The following is a 24,538-nucleotide window of genomic DNA, read 5'->3' as shown; positions in this document are numbered from 1 at the left end:
GCAAAAACTAAAAACCGCAGAGGTGATCAAATAACACCAAAAGAAAGCTCTATTTGTGGGAAAAAAAGGACGCCAATTTTGTTTGGGAGCCACGTCGCACGACCGTGCAATTGTCAGTTTAAGCGACGCAGTGCCGAATCGCAAAAAGTGCTCTGGTTTTCGACCAGCAATATGGTCCGGTAGTTAAGTGGTTAAGTGACTTAGCTTTAAGTGACTTAAATTCAAGGAAAACTTAACAGTGTAAGCTATATTCTACAGTAAAGAACCGAGAAGGGAGGGGTTATGAGCTCAGAATTCTATCTTTAACAATGTGAAGTAATGACATGTCTCACAACATCTGCATCACACAAATAAGTAACTTTAAAAAAAGGACTTTAAAACATGTAATTTAGTCCACCAATCAGCATCAAGAAAGGCAATAATGATTTGAAAAGAGTATTATTAAAAAAAAAAAAAGTGAGATTCTTCCTTTAAGCGTCGTGATTTGCATGCTAACAGCCATAATGAATTGCCGAGCCCCTCTCTCACCCTGTCTTGTCATCTATGTGACTATAAGACGTACGCCATATTACAATACCTGTGAGAGATGGCTGTGGACCACGCATTAATTATACCATCTCACGTAGCGCCAGGGGACTCCTTTACATCAACCGTGCTACAACTACTTATCAATGTAGATTGCAGGAATGGCGTACGTCACGCTACGGGATGAGTGGAAACATTGTAACCCAGTGATAGATGGCAGACCCTGGATAATCACAACTTATGGAAGCGTTCCCTTAATTGCAAGGCCATTAGGAATATCTTCGACAAAATATCCAACCGTGCTTTGCCGGAGACTGATGACTGATGGATTTCACTCATGGAAAACCGCGAGCTCATAATTCATACATCACGTACGACATCTTGGCTGAAATTCTTTGTTCGTTAGCTGCCATTTTGTGGACATTCCATGGCTACGCCCAATGAGCATGAGCAGACAAGGAATGGTCAATGTTTTTTCAATATGCATAAACAGAACCCCAAGATGTTTAACAGGATGCCAACACATTTAACAGAAATTACAGCCACTTATATATTATTTCTAGGTAAATTGTCTTAAAGAAGTGCTGGAATAAAGTTTTGACCACAATGGACTACCATTTGCTTGGTATGATCACCGATAAGTCAAGTTACCAACTAGCTGTGGACAACCACAACCAGCATTGGTCCACAATGGACTAGAATTTGCTTAATATGGGCACCAATAAGCCAAGTGGCCATCTGTGGATAATCACAAGCCGCAATGGTTCTCAATGGACTACCGTTTGCTTGGTATGGGCACAGATAACCCAAGGCATCATCTGTGGACAACCACAACCAGCATTGGTCCACAATGGACTACCATTTGCTTGGTATGATCACCGATAAGTCAAGTAACTAACTAGCTGTGGACAACCACAACCAGCATTGGTCCACAATGGACTAGAATTTGCTTGATATGGGCACCAATAAGCCAAGTCGCCATCTGTGGACAATCACAAGCAGCAATGGTCCTCAATGGACTACCGTTTGCTTGGTATGGGCACAGATAACCCAAGGCATCATCTGTGGACAACCACAACCAGCATTGGTCCGCAATGGACTAGAATTTGCTTAATATGGGCACCAATAAGCCAAGTCGCCATCTGTGGACAATCACAAGCAGCAATGGTCCTCAATGGACTACCGTTTGCTTGGTTATGGGCACAGATAACCCAAGGCATCATCTGTGGACAACCACAACCAGCATTGGTCCACAATGGACTACCATTTGCTTGGTATGGGCACTGTAACAGAATGACCCATGACACCCAGAGACTTTTGAAGGATGAGGGGTACTCCTGTGCCAGCGTCACTAATGACTCTTGGGTCATCCTGTGCCCCTTTTGGGCATAGGGTGACTGGGAAATATTAATTATAAATTACATGAGATGGGACATTACTGATAATTCATGTTGCAGGATATCTTGAGATATTACAAGTGGTTATTCTGACCCTACCAGGTCAGTGGAGTGTTTTCATTCAATGTGAGGACACATGCTTTTGAGGTGTTAATTGGGGCTGCTCCTAGACATTCCATTGTGAGATGCTAATTCAGTCCATAAAGGTCAGATGTCTAGGCTTTAGGTGTTAAGTTTGCCTGGCTCCTAAGACCTCTCATTATGTATGCTAATACTGTTTTATATGTGGAATGTGACTTGTCAAGCTGTAGTAATTAACCCCTCTAATGCAGAGATGGGACGTCTGGGGGATAATTAATTCAACTGAATGTCATTGTCTAAAAGAATATGATTGAAGCCCCATTGTGTGATGTGTGGGTGGAGAGTTCTTTGTCCCTGTGATTAACTGAAACATGTTGTACTGTATATAAGAAAGCTAAGATACCATTAAAAGTGTTCATACATTTTGAAACCAGTAACAGGAGCGTATGTCTCGTTATTCTGGGAAATGAGATGGATCGTGTCTGATGTCTGCTGGCTTGTCGAATAAGCTGTCGTGGTTGATGAAATGGGGAGATTGTTAACGGTGGTGACCGTTACAGGCACCAATAAGCCAAGTCACCATCTGTGGACAATCACAAGCAGCACTGGTCCTCAATGGACTAACCTTTTGCTTTACACTTATGAACATATTACCTGCTTCCCCACAGAAAATAAGGTTGGTTGTCAAGAGCCCATCTGCATGAAGACCATCAATGACAACCTGCCCATCTTAATGTCATCACAAGCTAACCATAACTGAAGTGTACATCAACAGGTTGCCCAGTTTTTCTGAAATTGTCAGGATGGGCATCAACAGGTCAGATCATCAACCAGTCTCTAATAAACATTTTCACCACAATGGACCATCATTGCTTTATTCTTATGAACGGAATACCTGGTTGACTTCACAGAAAATGAGGTCAGTTGTCAAGTGCTCATCTGCATGAAGATCATCTATGAGAGACATCTTGTTGACATTACAAGCTAATCAAAAACTGATGATGTTCCATTGGACGAAACGCCACGTAGGGTGGAGCTCTGACATCACGATGCTGTCACGTGTCGACTGCGGCCATCTTTGTGTTGGAAACAAATGCTATTCATGACAGACTGCAACTTTTGATATGCCTGTTTTTATCTGACAAATGGTGAGTACCCTGGCTGTTTTTTAGAAATACATTTTGCTTGGTTTTAATACTACACCATGAGGAGTTGCCTTTCTTGTATTTTATGTATGTACCTATGATCTCCTATTTGGCGAGACTACAAGACCCATCTATGATCCAATTGAAGTGGTTTCGTGGTGCTGTGGACATATCATACTTGTTTGACCACCTGTTTGACCACCTTGTTTGACCACCAGTGGTCCATTTTCTTTGGTAAGAGGCCCGGTGTGTTGATGTTCGGTGGAGGATAATTTCACGCTCACCTGATTGTGTCTTTGTTTACACCGTGGGTGACTCCAGCTTCCTTTCCCGAGCAAGGACTTTACATTAAACTTTATGGACTCTTACCTTTAATTTTATGCTACTAGCACAGCATACACCCATTTTTTATAAAAAAACTGAAGTGTACATCAACATTTTGCATGAAATTTTTAGGCTGGACAACAATAAGTCAAATCACCAACCAGTTTCTAATAAAAGTTTGGACCACAAGGGACTAGTATTTGCTTGGTATGGACAGCCTGCCCCTCTTGATGACATCACAAGCTAACCAAAACTGAAATGTACATCAACAGGTTGCCCAGTTTTGCTGAAATTGTCAGGATGGGCATCAACAGGTCAGATCATCAACCAGCCTCTAATAAAGCCTCTAATAAACATTTGACCACAATGGACCATCATTGCTTTAGTCTTATAATTGCTATACCGGCTTGACTTCACAGAAAATTAAGTTGGGTGTAAAGAGCGCATCTGCATGATGATCATCAATGACAGCCTGCCCATTTTGATGACATTAGAAGTTGATCAAAAATGTTAACATACATAAACATGTTGCTCAGTTTTGCTGAAATTTTCGGGATAGACGCCAATAACTCAAATCACCAACCCGTTTATAATAAAAGTTTTGACCACAATGGATCACCATTTGTTTTATTCTTATTTTTGCTATGTTGTGTCCAACGGGGACACTAGTTCTGGTGACCTGGGGGTCCCCTTAATTTGCAGGAATTTCATCTAATTTCCTGTTTTAGCTATGGGACTGGAAGCAAAGGAAAATCTCCCCAGTGGGACACAGATAAAAAAATGAAAACACAGGAGTTAAACCCGGGCAAGATCTAGGGGGGTGCTGGGGTTGACTGAGCCCTCTAGATTTTGTTCTTGCCCCAGGACCAGTGACATTGGTGAGGAGTTGAGGGGCACTGCTCAGTCTCGGTAATGCAGAGTCATCAATGGCTGAACAGTGCCTGGCCCCAAGGTAGAAATAATTGTAAAGGGGGACTGAGGGAACTGATGTGATGTGGGATGTGAAGGGCGTATTCTAATGTGATGAGGAGACTCTGATGTGTAGGGGGGAGATAGACGTTCATCACTTTGATCTGAAGATGAATAAAACAGAGTAGATACAAAAGTAACAATGACCCCCATTTGACAACGTCCTATAGTGACGAAACGCGTCTGGGAGGATCACGCAGTGACGTCACCACGCAAGGAGTAGGGCTCCTGTTATGCCGGCCGGCAACTTTGTCAGATTTATTTTTTAATTAAAAGTTACTGTCTCAGAGTTACGCTATGTGCGTTTTTCTCTTCATTCATACATTCTAAACGGGGGAGTTGGAAACCTAGTACTTAGGGGACGGAGGACTTCACACCGCAAGGAGCCAAGGACCTAGGCTGGGTCATAGCCATCTGCCTGTCATTGTTTCTCTTCTGGTAAGCAGCCATTCTGGCTGGTGGAGGGTCACCTTACGGTTAGGTTCACTGGGTGGTGTGGACTACATGCAATAACCAATTCCAGGGCATTACGCAGAGGGGAAGAAGGACCCCCTACTACAAGGAGAAAGGCCTGGGCTGGGTCATAGCCAAACGCCTTAACCATTCACCTTCTGGTAAGCGGCCACTGTTATTGGTGATGGGTCACGTATGCACACTTATGGATAGCTGTCACTAGGTGGTGTGGACCTTAGACACTATTGTTAGGATTTGTCCCAGTATCACGCTATGTGCGCTCTCTGTTTTATTTTCATACAAACACGGTGGAGCTGAGGACAACATTTTCAGAGGACGGAGGACTTCCTGGTGCAAACCTCAGGGACAAAAGGCCTAGGCTGGGTTATAGCCATCTGCCCTAACCGCTTGCCTTCTGGTAAGCGGCTTTCTTTGTCATATTTTCCGGGTCATTCTGAGTATGGTGTTTTTGGGTTGCGGATTGGAGGAGCCATCATAGTTCGGAACGATCCGGACTTTCTTTTCAATTCCTTTCAATACGGACGCAATACACCCTCATAGACTGTGTATATTTATGGACTGTTAGCTGGGGCGCGGCTTTTTCTTTGTTTATAAACAATGTTACTTTGTATCTCTCTATCTCCCCTGTGAACCTATGAGCAATGATTAAGCATCCATGTTGAAGATTTGAAGGTAGGACTATTTGTGAAGGGGGGGACAGATGGTTTTGTTGTGATGTAGCACTCTAATGTGAAGGGGGACTCCAATGTGTAGAGGTATTCTAATGTGAAGGGGGACTCTGACTTAGCTGCTGACTTTCAATATTAGGACACGTAACGGTCCACGAATCCAGTGTCCTACCCTAAGCTGATTTTTCCATCGGCTCCCTGGTGCTGCTGCCACCATCTCTACTAAGGGAAGCCAGCAGTAAAGTCTTGTGGCTTCACAGCCGGTCCCCTACTACACATGCACAAAGTGCACATGCACTTTGTGAATGGCCCAGCTGCAGGGGAAGGAGGAACGGGGCCGAACTTCAGGCTGAGTTCCCGTGACAAACTCAGCCAGAAGTGGGAGCGGGTACCCGTTAAAACCAGGCACTCGCTCCCCCCCACCCGAAAGGTGCCAAATGTGGCAGCGGAGGGAGAGGAGTCAGATAAGCGCAGCTTCCCCTTTGTGCCAAATGTGGCAGCGGAGGGGGAGGAATCAGATAAGTGCAGCTTCCACTTTTGGGTGGAGATCCACTTTAAGCATCCACACTGAAGATTTAAAGGTAGACCTATTTGTGAGGGGGGGGCAGATGGTTCTGTTCTGATGTGGGACTCTGATGTGAAGGGGGACTCCAATGTGTAGGGGGTATTCTAATGTAAAAGGGGACTCTGATGTGATGAGGGGAAATAGAAGCTCATCACTTTGATCTGTAGATGAATGAAAAGTAGATACAAAAGTAGCAATGTTACTTTGTATCTTTCTAACTCACCTGTGAACCTATGAGCAATGTTTAAGCATTCACAATGAAGATATGAAGGTAGGACTTATTGTAAAGGGGGGAACAGATGGTTCTGTTGTGATGTGAGACTCTGATGTGAAGGGGAACACCAATGTATAGGCGGGTATTCTAATGTAAAGGGGGGAAATAGAAGCTCATCACTTTGATCTGTAGATGAATGAAACAAAGTAGATACAAAAGAAACAATGTTACTTTGTATCTTTCTAAATCACCTGTGAACCTATGAGCAATGTTTGAGCATCCACAATGAAAATTTGAAGGTGGGAATAATTGTAAAGGGGGGAACAGATGGTTCTGTTGTGATATGGGACTCTGATGTGAAGGGGGACTCCAATGTATAGGGGGGTATTCTAATGTGAAGGGGGGCAGGATAAAAGCTCATCACTTTGATCTGTAGATGAATGAAACAAGGTAGATACAAAAGTAGCAATGTTACCTTGTATCTTTCTAACTCACCTGTGAACCTATGAGCAATGTTTGAGCATCCACGATGAAGATTTGAAGGTAGGACGTATTGTAAAGGGGGGAACAGATGGTTCTGTTGTGATATGGGGCTCTGATTTGAAGGGGAACTCCAATGTATAGGGGGATATTCTAATGTGAAGGGGGGAAATAGAAGCTCATCACTTTGATCTGTAGATGAATGAAATAGAGTAGATACAAAAGAAACAATGTTACTTTGTATCTTTCTAACTCACCTGTGAACCTATGAGCAATGTTTGAGCATATATAATGAAGATTTAAAGCTAGGACTAATTGTAAAGGGGGGAACAGATGGTTCTCGGATGTGGAGGGGGACTCTAAAGTGGGTTGATGGTATGTGCCGTGATTTTTTTTACTGCACCCCGAGATCAGACAGTATCAATCCGCCCTTGGTTATGACTCTCCCTTACTCTATCCAAGATTTAAAAAAAAAAAAAATTTGCCTATAGTTCTAAATGCAAAATATTTGCCTATAGTTCTACTTGAACTCCTTCTAAAATAGTTAGTTGCTTGGCTTGTCGAATCACTGAACTGGAACCAGCATCTCCTCTGTATTTGCTTCACCACCAGACAACTAGCATTTTTCGGGAGGAGACCTCAGTAATTGCAGACCCAATATTTTTCTCATGGCAGGTTTCCTTTAAACAGAAGCCAAGCTTCAAGCCAACAAACTCATTCCAAAAAAAAAAAAGGAAGAAATAAAAGCCTACATTTTGCATTTAAATGTAGCATTAAGAACAACCAAACAAGGCTTTTAATATCACACAGCACAGAGCGCCGTCAACGAGCAGCATTGTGTGATGGCGCACGGGCAACCCGCTGGGTCCCTCGCACACAAGACAAGAGAGGCAGAGCGCAGCCACGCTGCTTAAACGACATTCAGAAGGAATCACGCACGGAGGCGCGTCAGGAGGGCCTCACTCACCGTTTGCTTTCGGAGTCCGCTTCCTGCGATCCCTGAACGCCGCGCCTGACTGCAGGGCTTCCAGCAAGCTATCCATCACGCCTGTCTCGTCGCCCTCTGTGAAGGGAGGAAAAAAAAAAAGGAAGAACAACGCAAAATTAATCTCGGTGCAATTAAACTTGGACAATAAAAGGCGTGCATCAACGGTCGCATTTTCATAAAGACAATACAATTAAAGGCATACATCAAGTTTTAGCGTTTCGAGCGCTGTCGCTCTGGGTAGGCCACGCTCCAGCTCAGTTTTTATGAGACTCTATTGAACAAAATTCAATTCTTGCCCAACTAGGAAAAAAACAAAAAAAAGCAGGGGGCCTTGTCTCTTTTATAATTTACAGCCTGTCGAAATTTAATATAAATACGGCTAATAAGTCGCTGCTGATTCGTTCCTAACGTCCCTTCCAGTGGGCCCCCGACCAAGACATTGATGGCCTAATTTAATGAAATCAATCCTCGGCATGTTCACACGGTGAAGTTTATTTCCGCTGGGCTCTCGTTGTAAATACTACAAATATATCAGCTTCGGCTGCAACTATTTAATATCCTGAAATGTCATGGACCAGGCAGGGGGTGTTATAAGACCATCAAAACTATCCCTCTGCTTTTTCTTTTTAAAGCCTCTAAAAATAAAACCGGACTCTGTTATTGCCCATCAGAAATTTTAATAATCGTGATCTGCTGACAGCTGATGGACTGAGGCTGCCATGCTAAGTTCACGAGAGAGGAAAAAAAAAGAATTACGGAAGAGCTACATGGTATGTGGGCTGAAGAAATATATATATATATATATATATATATATATATATAGATAGATAGATAGATAGATAGATAGATAGATAGATAGATAGATAGATATAGGGCCAGATTCTCGTACACCCGCGGGCGTAACGTATCCGATTTACGTTACGCCTCCGCAACTTAGACGGGCAAGTGCTGTATTCTCAAAGCACTTGCTCCGTAAGTTGCGGCGGCGTAGCGTAAATCGGCCGGCGTAAGCCCGCCTAATTCAAATGTGGGACAGGGGGGGCGTGTTTTATCTTAATGCTACGTGACCCGACGTGATTGACGTTTTTCACGTCGTCCGTGGAAATCTCCCAGTGTGCATTGCTCCTAATACGCCGCAAGGACGTCATTGGTTTTGACGTGAACGTAAATTACGTCCAGCCCCATTCACGGACGAGTTACGCAAATAACGTAACATTTTGAAATTTCGTCGCGGGAACGACGGCCATACTTAACATTGGTACGCCGCACTTATGCCACCATATAGCAGGGGTAACTTTACGCTGGGAAAAGCTTAACGTAAACGGCGTAATTGTACTGCGTCGGCCGGGCGTACGTTCGTGAATTCGCGTATCTAGCTGATTTACATATTTAGACGCGTAGAATCAGCGTACACGCCCCTAGCGGCCAGCGTAAATATGCAGTTACGATCCGACGGCGTAAGAGACTTACGCCTGTCGGATCTAAGGGAAATCTATGCGTAACTGATTCTAAGAATCAGGCGCATATATATGACGGCGCAACTCAGAGATCCGACGGCGTATCTGGAGATACGTCGTCGTATCTCTTTTGAGAATCTGGCCCATAGTGTGTGTATATATATATTTTTTCAATTTTTTTTATTTATATAAATATATATAGATATGCATTAACCACTTAAGACCCGGACCAAAATGCAGCTAAAGGACCAGGCCAGGTTTTGCGATTCGGGACTGCGTCGCTTTAACAGACAATTGCGCGGTCGTGCGACGTGGCTCCCAAACAAAATTGATGTCCTTTTTTTCCCACAAATAGAGCTTTCTTTTGGTGGTATTTGATCACCTCTGCGGTTTTTATTACAAAAATGGAGCGACAATTTTGAAAAAAATGCAATATTTTTAACTTTTTGCTATAATAAATATCCCCCAAAAATATATATAAAAAAAAAAAAAAATTTCCCTCAGTTTAGGCCGATACGTATTCTTCTACCTATTTTTGATAAAACAAATTGCAATAAGCGTTTATCGGTTGGTTTGCGCAAAATTTATAGTGTTTACAAAAAAGTGGATAGTTTTATTGCATTTTTATTAATTATTTTTTTTTTACTACTAAATGGCGGCGATCAGCGTTTTTTTTTCGTGACTACGACATTATGGCGGACACTTCGGACAATTTTGACACATTTTTGGGACCATTGTCATTTTCACAGCAAAAAATGCATTTAAATTGCATTCTTTATTGTGAAAATGACAGTTGCAGTTTGGGAGTTAACCACAGGGGGCGCTGTAGGAGTTAAGTGTGACCTCATGTGTGTTTACAACTGTAGGGGGGCGGGGCTGTAGGTGTGACGTCATCGATTGTGTCCCCCTATAAAAGGGATGACACGATCGATGACACCGCCACAGTGAAGAACGGGGAAGCCGTGTTTACATACAATGAAAAAAGAAGGGCTCCCCAGTGGGGTTTTTAGGCAGCAAAAATTATATAAACAATTACAGAGACGTACCAATTTGTTGTAAAAAAGTAGAAAAATGTATTTAATAAGTACAAAGTCGTAAAACAATGAACTCTGGTACAGTTTATACTGAGGACACATACATATGAGAATATAGCACCAAAATTACATGACACTGATCAACATGAATGGCTGATCTTCAGGTCAAGTTGTTCCTGACGCATTTCGACCCCCACAATAGGGAGAAAGCCTCGCATTACTGTGTGGAGTTACAGAGAGAAGAACAGGAAGTGAGGATTTCTCAGAAGAAATAAGGACATTTAAAAGAAAAATGGAAGGATGAGGTAAGTGAAGGAGGACGGCACTAAGGTAAAGGAAGCCATTTAGGAATTTTTTTTTTACTTTACACCCCCTTTTAATGAAGGAAAAATGTCATCAACGTTTTTTTAGCAAATAAGGTGTTCCTTTGCATTATTGTTGTTTCTTTGCACTTTACGAGGCAAAATTGACCGGCGGCAGCTTCAGCCATTCTGTATGTCCCGTCACCTCGAGATCAATTCTAACAAATGGAAGATGGCTACACAGGAGAAGCTATACAGCCCGACATTAATGGACTCCAGTCTTTTTACGGCGTAAGCCGCGTAAATGCAATTTGGGAAAAAGCTTCAAAACTGTCATCATGGAGCAACGCAGGCGCCTTCAATTCCAGCTTCGGCGTTTCCTTGCTGAGGTATTGTTAGCGCCATATCGGATTTTGGGCAACAAAGTGAAAAGAGAGGAAAGAAAGTCTATATTTTTTTTTAACTTGCTGGATGTGGAATTATTACTCCAGACATCTTGATGAATGAGCGCAGTTTGGCTCTCCGAATAGGTCTATAGTCCATCAGCGGTGCTCGCCGTATGAGGAATGAAGGAGAATGCTTCGGAAAGTGTCTGGACTTCAGGTGCTCACAGAGACGCGTGGTTCTCTCTTAAAGCCTTTCAGTTTAACCACTTGCTTACTGGGCACATATACCCCCCCTCCTGCCCAGGTGAAATTTCAGCTTCCGGCACTGCGCCGCTTTAACTGACAATTGCGCAGTCGTGCGACGTGGATCCCAAACAAAATTGACGTCCTTTTTTCCCCACAAGTAGAGCTTTCTTTTGGTGGTATTTGATCACCTCTGCGGTTTTTATTTTTTGCGCTATAAACAAAAAAAAGCGAAAATTTTGAAAAAAAATCTATATTTTTTACTTGTTGCTGTAATAAATAGCCCATTTAAAAAAAAAAAAAAAAACCATAGGGGCAGATCCACATACATTTAGATAGGCGCAGCGTATGTGAGATACACTACGCCGCTGTAACTTACTTTTGAATTCCTCGAATCCACAAAGAATTTGCGCAGTAAGTTACGGCGGCGTAGTGTATCTCTCGGCGTGTAATTCAAATCAGCAAGTAGGGGGCGTGTTTCATTTAAATGAAGCGCGTCCCCGCGCCAAATGAACTGCGCCGTCCTTAAATTTCCCGCCGTGCATTGCGCGAAATGATGTCGCAACGACATCATTTTTTTAACTTAGACGTGAATTACGTCCATTCCTATTCACGGACGACTTACGCAAAAAAAAAAAAATCAAATTTCGCGACGGAAAGGACGGCCATACTTAACATGCCAAATCTAACTATACGCCGCAAAATACCAGCTTTAACTATACGCCGGAAAAAGCCGACTAGAGACGACGTAAGAGAATGCGACGGCCGCGCGTACGTTCGTGGATCGTCGGAAAAAGCCAATTTGCATACCCGACGCGGAAAACGACGCAAACTCCACCCAGCGGACGCCGAAGTATTGCATCTACGATCCGAAGGCGTACGAAGACGTACGCCTGTCGGATCTAACCCAGAAGCCGTCGTATCTTGGTTTGAGGATTCAAACTAAAGATACGACGCGGGAAATTTGAAAGTACGCCGGAGTATCCGTAGATACGCCGGCGTACTCTCTCTCTGGATCTGCCCCAAATTTTTTTTCTCAGTCTAGGCTGATACGTATTCTTCTACAAATTTTTGGTAAAAAAAAATAAAAAAATCGCAATAAGCGAATGGTTTGCGCAAAAGTTATAGCGCCTACAAAATAGTGGACAGAATTATTATTTTTTATTATTTTTATTAGTATTGGCGGCGATCTGCAACTTTTATCGGCACTGTGACATTATGGCGGACACATCGGACATATTTGACACATTTTTACTCACTAGGGGGTGAGGAAGGGGGTAAATGCGTGCCCTGCATAGTGTTTCTAACTGTGGGGGAAGGGGGGTGACTGGGGGAGGTGACCGATGCTGTGTCCCTATGTACAAGGGACACAGATCGGTCTCCTCTCTCCCTGACAGGACGTGGATCTGTGTGTTTACACAAATAGATCCACGTCCTTGTCTCTGTAACCACCAATCGCGGGCGCCTGGCGGACATCGCGGCTGCCAGGCATGCGCATCGGCATCTCAGTGATGCTGCGGGCACGCGCTGCCACCGGCGTAGCTCGCATGCCCCCCAGTGGCTGGAGGCCAGGGGCCCCGCTAGCGGCCGAATAGCGCAGCTAAAACGATGGTAAAGCGCCACTTTTTAGCGGCGCTTTACCGATAACGTGGCCAGCTGGCAGTGTGAAATAGCTCTTCAGATAATTCAGCTTCACTCAATGCCCATATAACTATAGCCTAGAGAATGTACAGACCCCCCCTCAGCAAAGATGGACGCCTCCATTCAGCACAGATGGACCTCCCATTCTGCACAGACCCCTCCATTCAGCACAGACCCCTCCATTCAGCACAGACCCCTCCATTCCGCACAGACCCCCTTTAAGCACAGACCCCCCCCCCTTCAGCACAGATGGACCCCCCCTTCAGCACATACCCCCCCTCAGTACAGACCCCCTCTTCAGCACAGATGGACCCCCCATTCAGCACAAACCCCCCCCCCTCTTGAGCACAGACAGACCCCCCCTCCCCCCATCTTATTCAGTACCTCAGATCAGCCATCAGCGCGGCACAGGCACAGCAGGTGGGGGAGGCGGCTTCACTCTGCTCGCTGTGTCGGTGTGATATCCGACCCTTCTTGATTTTTCCAGGGGGGGTCAATTGCCCCCCTTGCCCTATGGAGCAGACGCCCATGCTCTTTGTCAATCAATCAATCAAAAAAAAAATCTAATATCCACTACTAATTTGTGATTTCGATAAAACTTGGATCTCAAATCAAAATTCCACATGTATGGCCATCTCCAGGCTACATATAGCGGATAGCAAGAAGAAGGGGAGACCCCCATAGGGGGTATGAATGAAATGTATGAATGAAATGTATGCATGTCTCTGGCAGGGAGGTCTCTCCATAGATACTGGAAATCTTTCATGATTACCTTAAAGCGGGGGTTCACCCTTAGAGGGCACTTTCTCCCCTTAGATTCCTGCTTGTTTTGTCTAGGGGAATCGGCTATTTGTTTTAACCACTTAAGCCCCGGACCAATATGCAGCCTAAAGAACCAAGGTGTTTTTACAGTTCGGGACTGCGTCGCTTTAACAGACAATTGCGCGGTCGTGCGACGTGGCTCCCAAACAAAATTGGCGTCCTTTTTTCCCCACAAATAGAGCTTTCTTTTGGTGGTATTTGATCACATCTGCGGTTTTTAGTTTTTGCGCTATAAACAAAAATAGAGCGACAATTTTGAAAAAAAAGCAATATTTTTTACTTTTTGCTGTAATAAATATCCCCCAAAAACATATATAAAAACATTTTTTTTCCTCAGTTTAGGCCGATACGTATTCTTCTACCTATTTTTAGTAAAAAAAATCGCAATAAGCGTTTATCGATTGGTTTGCGCAAAATTTATAGTGTTTACAAAATAGGGGATAGTTTTATTGCATTTTTTTTTTTTTTTTTTTTTTTACTACTAATGGCGGCGATCAGCAATTTTTTTCGTGACTGCGACATTATGGCGGACACTTCGGACAATTTTGAGACATTTTTGGGACCATTGTCATTTTCACAGCAAAAAATGCATTTAAATTGCATTCTTTATTGTGAAAATGACAGTTGCAGTTTGGGAGTTAACCACAGGTGGCGCTGTAGGAGTTAGGGTGCACCTAGTATGTGTTTACAACTGTTTGGGGGTGTGGCTGTAGGAATGACGTCATCGATCGTGTCTTCCCTATAAAGGGAATGACGCGATCGATGCGCCGCCATAGTGAAGGACGGGGAAGCCGTGTTTACACACGGCTCTCCTCGTTCTTCAGCTCCGGGGAGCGATCGCGACGGAGCGGCTATAAACAAATAGCCGCGCCGTGGTCCCGGATCGCTCCCCGAGCGGACCCGACCTCCGCATGTAGCGGGGGGGGGTCCCGATCGGACCCCCCACCCGCTAATAGGCGAGGACGTACCTATACGCCCATGTGCCTGTACGTGCCATATTGTGGACGTATATGTACATGGGCTGGTCCTTAAGTGGTTAAAATATGTGCAGTACTTACCCGTTTACGAGATGCATCCTCTCCGTCGCTTCCGGGTATGGGCTGCGGGAATGGGCGTTCCTTCTTGATTGACAGTCTTCCGAGAGGCTTCCGACGGTCGCATCCATCGCGTCACGATTTTCCGAAAGAAGCCGAACGTCGGTGCGCAGGCGCAGTATAGAGCCGCACCGACGTTCGGTTTTTTTTCGGCTACGAGTGACGCGATGGATGCGACCGTCGGAAGCCTCTCGGAAGACTGTCAATCAAGAAGGAACGCCCACTCCCGAAGACCCATACCCGGAAGCGACGGAAGAAGATGCATCTCGAAAACGGGTAAGTACGGATCATATTTTAATACAAATAGCCGATTCCCCTAGACCGAACGAGCAGGAATCTAAGGGGAGAAAAAAAAAATTTAATAAATGGGTGAACTCCCGCTTTAAACACATGTTTGAAGAAAAAGAAAGGATGCATGTTGTAAATATACGGCATTTATCACGGTGAGAGGTATGGGAGGATTCCAAATCCTGCAGAGCTGTCATATGTTCAGAAGAAGGACATACATGGACACATATGTTTCTCGTTTTCAACTTCAAAAGAGTAAATGAATTCCCTGCGGATCCCGACTGACAGTCACAGCTCCCCGCAACTGGCGGCACGCGCTGATCCAAGGTTAGAGAACGCAGCGAGCTTTACATTGAGAAAGCAGGACTTGCTTAATGCAAAAGAAAAAGGTAATACAGTAGAAAAAGAAAACTGTACCCTACATTCTGAAATATATATATATATATATATATATATATATATATATATATATATATATATATATTTAATAAAATAAATAATATATATAGTATGTGTGTATATATATATATATATATATATATATATATATATATATATATATATATATGTATATATACATTTAATAAAATAAATAATATAATAATCTGTGTGTGTGTGTTTATATATATATATATATATATGTGTATGTGTGTGTATATATATATATATATATATATATATATATATATATATATATATATATATATTTTTTTTTAAATAAAATAAATAATATAATAATATGTGTGTGTGTGCGCATTATATATATATATATATATATATATATATATATATATATATATATATATATATATATATATATATATATATATATATATATATATACACATACTCGTTTATTTCAAAAAAATATATATCAAACTGAAATCACTTATCTACTTTAAACAGTCATAAAATATATATATATATATATTTTTTTAATATATTATTTTTATTTAAAAAAATATATATATTACTGTATTGCTGTCTATCTGCAGTTACATCTACAGTAGAATGCTGCTTGCATTTTTCTTCCCCTCTAGAGGTGACCTCTATTATTAGACAATACGTCCCTGTCAAAGCTAAAATAAATGCAGGATAAGTCACCTAGAGATTGTATTGTATTTCTATAGGTCTGAGCTGACCTATAGATTTACAGCTGAAGTTTAATGGGTAAGTTCCCCTTTACAGAAAGTGAACTTACACAGGTGCCCCTCCTCGCCCCCCCAACAGTCCCGCTGACCTGGACCGCCGCTTAGAGTTCCTTTCTGCTGAATGTCCAAAACATCCCCCGTCAGGAGGGACGTTTGGAGCATTCTAATTGGTCAGCGCCATCACACGGGCGGTGCCGACCAGTCAGCAGCCGCATAGCCATCCTGTCAGCTATGGAGAAGGCTCGAGGAAGGAGAGGAGATTTCTAAGCCTCAGGCTCCTGGTGTGGATATATCGGGGCTTAGAACCGTAGAAAGAGGCGGTCCAGGTCAGCGGGACCGAAGAGGGGGGGGGGCATATTTTTCTGTAAAGGTGAACTTACACTTTAATCTGCTTATATTTTGCCTTCCCTGGATTGATCCTGCTGGTTTCTATCTCCCCCTTCTGTCCATTAGTGTTGAGCAGAATATGCCATATTCGATTTCGCGATATATCTCGAATATATATTCGAATATTCGAGATATATTCGCTAAATTCGAATATTCGTGATATTTTATCGAAATTAATTGAATGCGATTTTTCGCTATTGCGAATGCGAAAATAATTGCGATTTTTTTAATAACTGCGGTAGGAGCGCTCTGATTGGCTTAGAATATTCGTGATATTTTATCGAAATATCGCAACATGCGAATGCGATATTTATTGCGGAATTTCGAGATATGCTGGAGGAGCGCTCTGATTGGCTTAGAATATTCGTGATATTTTATCGAAATATCGCAACATGCGAATGCGATATTTATTGCGGAATTTCGAGATATGCTGGAGGAGCGCTCTGATTGGCTCAGAATATTCGTGATATTTTATCGAAATATCGCAACATGCGAATGCGATATTTATTGCGCAATTTCGAGATATGCTGGAGGAGCGCTCTGATTGGCTCAGAATATTCGTGATATTTTATCGAAATATCGCAACATGCGAATGCGATATTTATTGCGCAATTTCGAGATATGCTGGAGGAGCGCTCTGATTGGCTCAGAATATTCCTGATATTTTATCGAAATATCGCAACATGCGAATGCGAAATTTATTGCAGATATTTCGAAAACTGCTGTAGCAGCACTCTGAAATCGAATATGTATGATATTTTAACCAAAATACATATTGCGATTGCGTTTTTCCGATCGCGCATGCGCAATTGCGCGAACAACACGCGACCATTTCCTGGAGCCTTGCCAGTTTCCAACTTATGATCGCAGCGCAATCACACAGCAACATGGTTGGAAGCAATTTCACTAAGTCTGAGGAAAAGTTGCTGATTTGTGTAAGTATTTTGACCACTGTTATTTCATCATCTTCAACTGCATTTTAGTCTAGTTTAAAAGTTAGTATATATGATCAGATATTAGTATTTAACCAAAAATGTGTCTCCTGCTTTTACAAAACTACAAGTCCCAGCATGCCTGGACAGCTGCAGACACCCTGGTTGGCAAATGTGTATTTAGGCACTTTTCCTTGTTATTTAGCATAATGAATTTAACATTTTATTGGACATAGGACGTATGCGAACGTCCTGACTTCAGTGTCCTCAAGGCCCAAGGACGTTCGAATACATATTGCCCTTTAGATGTTGCAGAACTACAACTTCCAGCATGCCTGGGAATGCTGGCACTTCTAGTATTGTAAGTTCTGCAGGCCCCCATTTTTCAGGCCTTTATGCACGGGTCTCTAAACTGTGGCACCCTAGATGCAGCAAAAGTAAAATTCTTAGCATGCACTGACAGACCGTGGCTGATGGGAGTAGTAGTTTTGCAACAGCTGGAGGTGGACTGGTCTTGAAACCCAGAGTTAGGTAACAAACCCGTAGTGTTTTGCAACCATTCTGCCTCCAGCTGGTTATTTTCTGTTGAAAAGCCTGTGGCGTGCAAAACACAACCCAAAAACTCCACCCGGTGCAAGGAAAAATTTGCACACACCTAAAGAGTGACATCACAAAAAACTGCGACGGTTGCATACGTCAGTGGTCCTCCGAAAAGGTCCCGTCTCTGACCCCCCGGGGCGTTAGGCTCCTAGGCTCCTGACAGGGAAAAGAGTTACTGTGGTCCATACAGCCGAAGCCATATGGACCCATCTCGGTCCAAGCAGCGCAATCAACACGCGAACAACACGCGACCATTTCCTGGAGCCTTGCCAGTTTCCAACTTATGATCGCAGCGCAATCACACAGCAACATGGTTGGAAGCAATTTCACTAAGTCTGAGGAAAAGTTGCTGATTTGTGTAAGTATTTTGACCACTGTTATTTCATCATCTTCAACTGCATTTAAGTCTAGTTTAAAAGTTAGTATATATGATCAGATATTAGTATTTAACCAAAAATGTGTCTCCTGCTTTTACAAAACTACAAGTCCCAGCCCAGCCCAGCATTTTAGTCTAGTTTAAAAGTTAGTATATATGATCATATATTAGTATTTCACAAAAAATGTGTCTCCTGCTTTTACAAAACTACAAGTCCCAGCATGCCTGGACAGCTGCAGACACCCTGGTTGGCAAATGTGTATTTAGGCACTTTTCCTTGTTATTTAGCATAATGAATTTAAAAATTTTTTGGACATAGGACGTATGCGAACGTCCTGACTTCAGTGTCCTCAAGGCCCAAGGACGTTCGAATACATATTGCCCTTTAGATGTTGCAGAACTACAACTTCCAGCATGCCTGGGAATGCTGGCACTTCTAGTATTGTAAGTTCTGCAGGCCCCCATTTTTCAGGCCTTTATGCACGGGTCTCTAAACTGTGGCACCCTAGATGCAGCAAAAGTAAAATTCTTAGCATGCACTGACAGACCGTGGCTGATGGGAGTAGTAGTTTTGCAACAGCTGGAGGTGGACTGGTCTTGAAACCCAGAGTTAAGTAACAAACACGTAGTGTTTTGCAACCATTCTGCCTCCAGCTGTTTTTTTCCTGTTGAAAAGCCTGTGGCGTGCAAAACACAACCCAAAAACTCCACCCGGATGCAGTGAAAAATGTGCACACACCTAAAGAGTGACATCACAAAAAACTGCGACGGGTACATACGTCAGTGGTCCTCCGAAAAAGGTCCCGTCTCTGACCCCCCGGGGCGTTAGGCTCCTGACAGGGAAAAGAGTTAGCAACGCATATCTCCCCTATACGTGTATCCTGTGTTGTTAATAATATATTCATAATTATGCAAATGATAATGGCTGCTATATTTATGCAAAAAAGGTGGCGACCGAAATGGCAGGATATAAAATCTTTCATGTTACCCCTGTCATTGATTAATAAGGCGAGAATGCTTCCAATTGTTGAATAGCATACATTTACGTCATATATCCATAAGGCTGTCAACAGAAGTATTACAATATACTTTGTTCTTCATCTTGCAGAAGTTCCTGGAAACAGGATACGATGAGCTGCGGAGGCAGCCACAGAAAAGGGCTGTGGTCAGCGCCCTAATCGCTGACTTTGGCGGCCAACATGACCACAAGGCAATTGTTAAGAAGTGGTCTGACCTGAAGAGGCGCCAAATGGTTCAGGTCAGACGTCTTCGGGCTAAATATCATCCAGGTAAGTTATTGTTGACAGTTATGTTTTTTTTTTAAAAAGTGTATTTTGTGCGTGAACTCGAAAGAGAGAGGAGCCGGCCTGCAGGAGTTGGGAGGCCTCCCCCAGAGGCAATCTGCCACCTTTCTCCATGCCCCGGTTGGCAATGGCGGGTGTGAGGGGGTCCTCCCAACCCAACCTCGCATAGCACACCCACCAGGGGCGGGGCTGAGACCACCAAACTCAATTCACAGGTAGCCGAGAGCGGGATCCGAACCCCTAGCTGCAGAGGTGAATCAGTTGTCAGTGCAGTGGCAATCGCGTGGAGCCACCGCAGCTCCTTTGGTGACAGTTATGTAAGGTCATATGTAATTCATGTAAGGTCAGATGTTGTTAACCAAGATGCCATGTTGTGCTAACATATATCACCACCGGCCAAGGTATTCATAGTACTGTTGAAAAAAGACATGGGACAGCAGACAGGAACACAGAAGTTATGTGGGAACATAATTTTCCCATTGCTTTGCATGGGACTTTAAAGAAAAACCCCGACCATGGCAAGTGGGGGTGGGTAAGGTTTAAACCACCTATCCTATGTTTGTGGCTGACATATAAGTAACCTGTGTGCCAAGTTTCATATAAATATCTTTAGCCGTTTGTACGTGATGCTGGAACATACATACATACATACATACATACATACATTTATGCACACACACACGTTGAGTTTTATATATATAGATTACCACTAAATTCCTGTGTTAGGAGTGGGGTTGTTATAGTAATCCCGTGTGCTCCATCAGGCCCTTTTTTTAACATGAGATGGTCTGAACAAAACAAAGTAGACAAAAACAGCTCATTTTAACATGGTTGCATCCCAGCTCACGCTCAGTCCCCTGTAGTGCCCACAAGACCCTTTAATATAACATTGTCCCATTGGTTAACTGTCTATATAAATCAATTTGTATTCATATACAATACAGCAGAGTACACTGAATTTGCATACGTCATTAGAAAACATTTTTATAATATATGAACATTGTGTTATTATAGGAGCTCCAATGCCAGTTGTCCGCGCCAAGCGCAGAAGGCGCCAGGCCGATGAGGAGGAGGAGGATGCGGCAGAGGAGGATGCGGCAGAGGAGGAGATGCATGAGGAGGAGCAGCCAGGGCCCTCCCACTCCCCAACCCCAGCTCCTGTTGAGGAGCAAGCTGAGGAGCTTCCCCCCCCCACCACCCCAACTTCTCAAGCAGAAGAGCAGGAGGAAGAGAGCGGTCCTGTGAGCCTCATTCAGGAAGGTAAATATGTGCACAATGATTAATAACATTTCAACAACAAAATGTAGATATAAAAATGGACAACATATAAAGCGCACCTGTCAGATTGTAGAACCATAATATGGTATTGATGCTAGAAGTATACAGGTAGTGCATAATTATTAGGCAAGTTGTATTTTTTGAGGATTCATTTTATTATTGAACAACAACCATGTTCTCAATGAACCCCAAAAACTCATTAATATCAAAGCTGAATTTTTTTGGAAGTAGTTTTTAGTTTGTTTTTAGTGTTAGTTATTTTCGGGGGATATCTGTGTGTGCAGGTGACTACTATTACTGTGCAGAATTATTAGGCAACTTAACCAAAAAATAAATAGATAGCCATTTCAATGATTTATTTTTAACAGTGAAACCAATATAACATCTCAACATTCACAAATACACATTTCTGACATTTAAAAACAAAACAAAAACAAATCAGTGACCAATATAGCCACCTTTCTTTGCAAGGACACTCAAAAGCCTGACATCCATGGATTCTGTCAGTGTTTTGATCTGTTCACCATCAACATTGCGTGCAGCAGCAACCACAGCCTCCCAGACACTGTTCAGAGAGGTGTACTGTTTTCCCTCCTTGTAAATCCCACATTTGATGATGGACCACAGGTTCTCAATGGGGTTCAGATCAGGTGAACAAGGAGGCCATGTCATTACTTTTTTTTATTTAATACCCTTTCTTGCCAGCCACGCTGTGGAGTACTTTGACACGTGTGATGGAGCATTGTCCTGCATGAAAATCATGTTTTTCTTGAAGGATGGTGACTTTTTCCTGTACCACTGCTTGAAGAAGGTCTCTTCCATAATCTGGCAGTAGGACTGGGAGTTGAGCTTGACTCCATCCTCAATCCGAAAAGGCCCCACAAGCTCATCTTTGATGATACCAGCCCAAACCAGTACTCCACCACCACCTTGCTGGCGTCTGAGTTGGACTGGAGCTCCCTGCCCTTTACCAATCCAGCCACGGGCTCTTCCATCTGGCCCATCAAGACTCACTCTCATTTCAGCAGTCCATAAAACCTTAGAAAAATCTTTCTTGAGATATTTATTGGCACAGTCTTGACGTTGCAGCTTGTGTGTCTTGTTCAGTGGTCATCGTCTTTCAGCCTTTCTTACCTTGGCCATGTCTCTGGGTATTGCACACCTTGTGCTTTTGGGCACCCCAGTGATGTTGCAGCTCTGAAATATGGCCAATCTTGTGGCAAGTGGCATCTTGGCAGCTGCACGCTTAACTTTTCTCAGTTCATGGGCAGTTATTTTGCACCTTTGTTTTTCCACACGCTTCTTTTGTTTGATGATCACGCTTCAGAAGCTTTGCAACTTTAAGAGTGCTGCATCCCTCTGCTAGATATCTCTCTATTTTGGACTTTTCAGAGTCTGTCAAATCCTTCTTTTGGCCAATTTTGCCAAAGAAAAGGAAATTGACTAATAATTATGCACACCTGATATAGAGTGTTGATGTCATTAGACCACACACCTTCTCATTACAGAGATGTACATTACCTAATATGCCTAATCTGTAGTAGGCTTTCGAGCCTATACAGCTTGGAGTAAGACAACATGCATAAAGAGGATGATGTGGTCCAAATACTCATTTGCCTAATAATTCTGCACTCCCGGGATGTGTTAGACACATAACAAGTGTATACACATGATAATGATTGATTAATAAGCAAAAAAAAATATTTATTTATTTGGTAACGTTATTTGAAATCCAAATGTTTTTTTATTATATCCTAAAAGCATCAAGAGATATGAGGAGGCAAAACAGACTCATCGAAAAGACGCACCAGAAGATCCTTCAGAACCAGCGGAAGATGAGCTACCTCACCCAACAAAATGCTCTGCTAGAGCAGCAGCTATCGGGTCAGATTGCGGAAATGCACCGCATTCAGAAACGGATTGAGAGCTATATTTAAATTTATTTTTGTATTAAAAAAACGTATTTTTTGGAAATGTTTCATTTCTTTTTGAGATAGAGTTGTAGGTTTTTCAACACATCTAACTTCACATCAAACAAATCAACATCAACACATTTAACTTCATAATAAGCAAAAACATTTTATACTATTATTTTATTTAACATTAACCTAGGACAAACTAAAGCACACGACACAGACACGACGAACACAAAATAAACTGTTGAAAAATGAACATAACAAAAGCAACAATATATATATATATATACAAAGAGAGAGAGAGGGAGAGCAAGAAAGAGAGAGAATGCAGATGAGCTCTTGCAGTCAGCCCAATGGTTGCAGTATAAATGCCGCAAAACAGGGTTTAACATAAGGTTCATTGTTATAGTTACACTTGCTGTTTAGATCCGGTCTGGTAGTCCGGTCTGGTAGCTTGTAGCGGAGGCTGTTGGTGGATCCGCTGTGCCAGAGAGGTCATGAAGCTTTACTCAGCATGGAGGCAGCAGCAGGAGTATTAAAATATAATATAACTAGACAATGCATTTCCTGAGGAAAATGCGAGTGGGAATGCTGAATAGCTTAATTGGTGAGCCCCTTGCCAAAGACATTCACCATAACCACTACACTATCTTTAGGACACACAGCTTCTTTCTCTATCTGCAAAGTATAGAGTATGCTGACTTCCTGGTCGCCCCTCCCCCCTCAATAGGTTTCCCCTCCCCCCCAGGTCAGTGAGGAGGAATATTGCACTGAGGTCAGGAAAGTTATTTATGGAAAGAAATAACATTACAAACGCTTTTAATTCACAGATCTAATACATGATTTAAGCCTCCAAACAAAGCTTAATAAATCCTCAAACGTACATGCAATTGATACAACGACTACACCGTTTGAAATACACGGCCCTTGTAAACGCATCGATATGAAATTTATGTAGATAAACTTAAAAATGTGGCCATGTCTGCGATTTAGAAAAGAGCGTCTTTGTGAGTTCTGCAGCAACATTTTTTAGATAATTTCACATGAGAGTCTATGAGACATAATTTCTGGCTGTTGCTCCAATAATTAAAACTAAAATACGTATCGCAGAATTGGTCACATTGCCATAAACCAGACAAGCATAGCTACGTTTTGATATAAAAATTGTGTATGAAAAGTAGATCTTGTGGGCGTGAGACCAATTTGTTTCCCCTTTTTGTAAAGATATTTTTAATTACAAAGATCTCCAATGTTAAGGTCACATGACAGACTCTAAATCCCCTCCATAGGATTACATTATAACCTATTGCATTTTTGTGAAAAATTCGCAAAACGTAAATTGCGTTTTCACCAAAAAATTGTAAACGATAACGATCTGAAAAGTCATAGCCGGATAGCTAAATATTTTGTGACCGCTTTAAAGTTTTTTCAGTGTCTGTAAGTGAAAGTATGAAGTAGCTGAAACTTTTGGCATGGCATGTGAATTCAAAGGGGAAA

At 42.6% G+C, this 24,538-nt stretch overlaps 1 protein-coding gene across 3 annotated transcripts in view; it reads right to left on the bottom strand.

Moving 5' to 3' along the window:
• Positions 1-24,538, bottom strand: part of DIAPH2 (diaphanous related formin 2) — a 1,333,979-nt gene that overhangs the window by 181,683 nt on the left and 1,127,758 nt on the right. For all 3 annotated transcript variants that reach the window (XM_040325027.1, XM_040325028.1, XM_040325029.1), the window contains one exon: positions 7,810-7,905. In XM_040325027.1, the coding sequence (XP_040180961.1) occupies positions 7,810-7,905 (96 nt within the window). The remainder of the gene's footprint in view (positions 1-7,809; positions 7,906-24,538) is intronic.

This window comes from Rana temporaria, chromosome 9, assembly GCF_905171775.1.
Source record: "Rana temporaria chromosome 9, aRanTem1.1, whole genome shotgun sequence".
In the NCBI taxonomy this organism is placed as follows: Eukaryota; Metazoa; Chordata; class Amphibia; order Anura; family Ranidae; genus Rana; species Rana temporaria.
The sequence above is the reverse complement of the archived record's forward strand: the minus strand, read 5'-3'. Positions and strand labels throughout refer to the sequence as shown.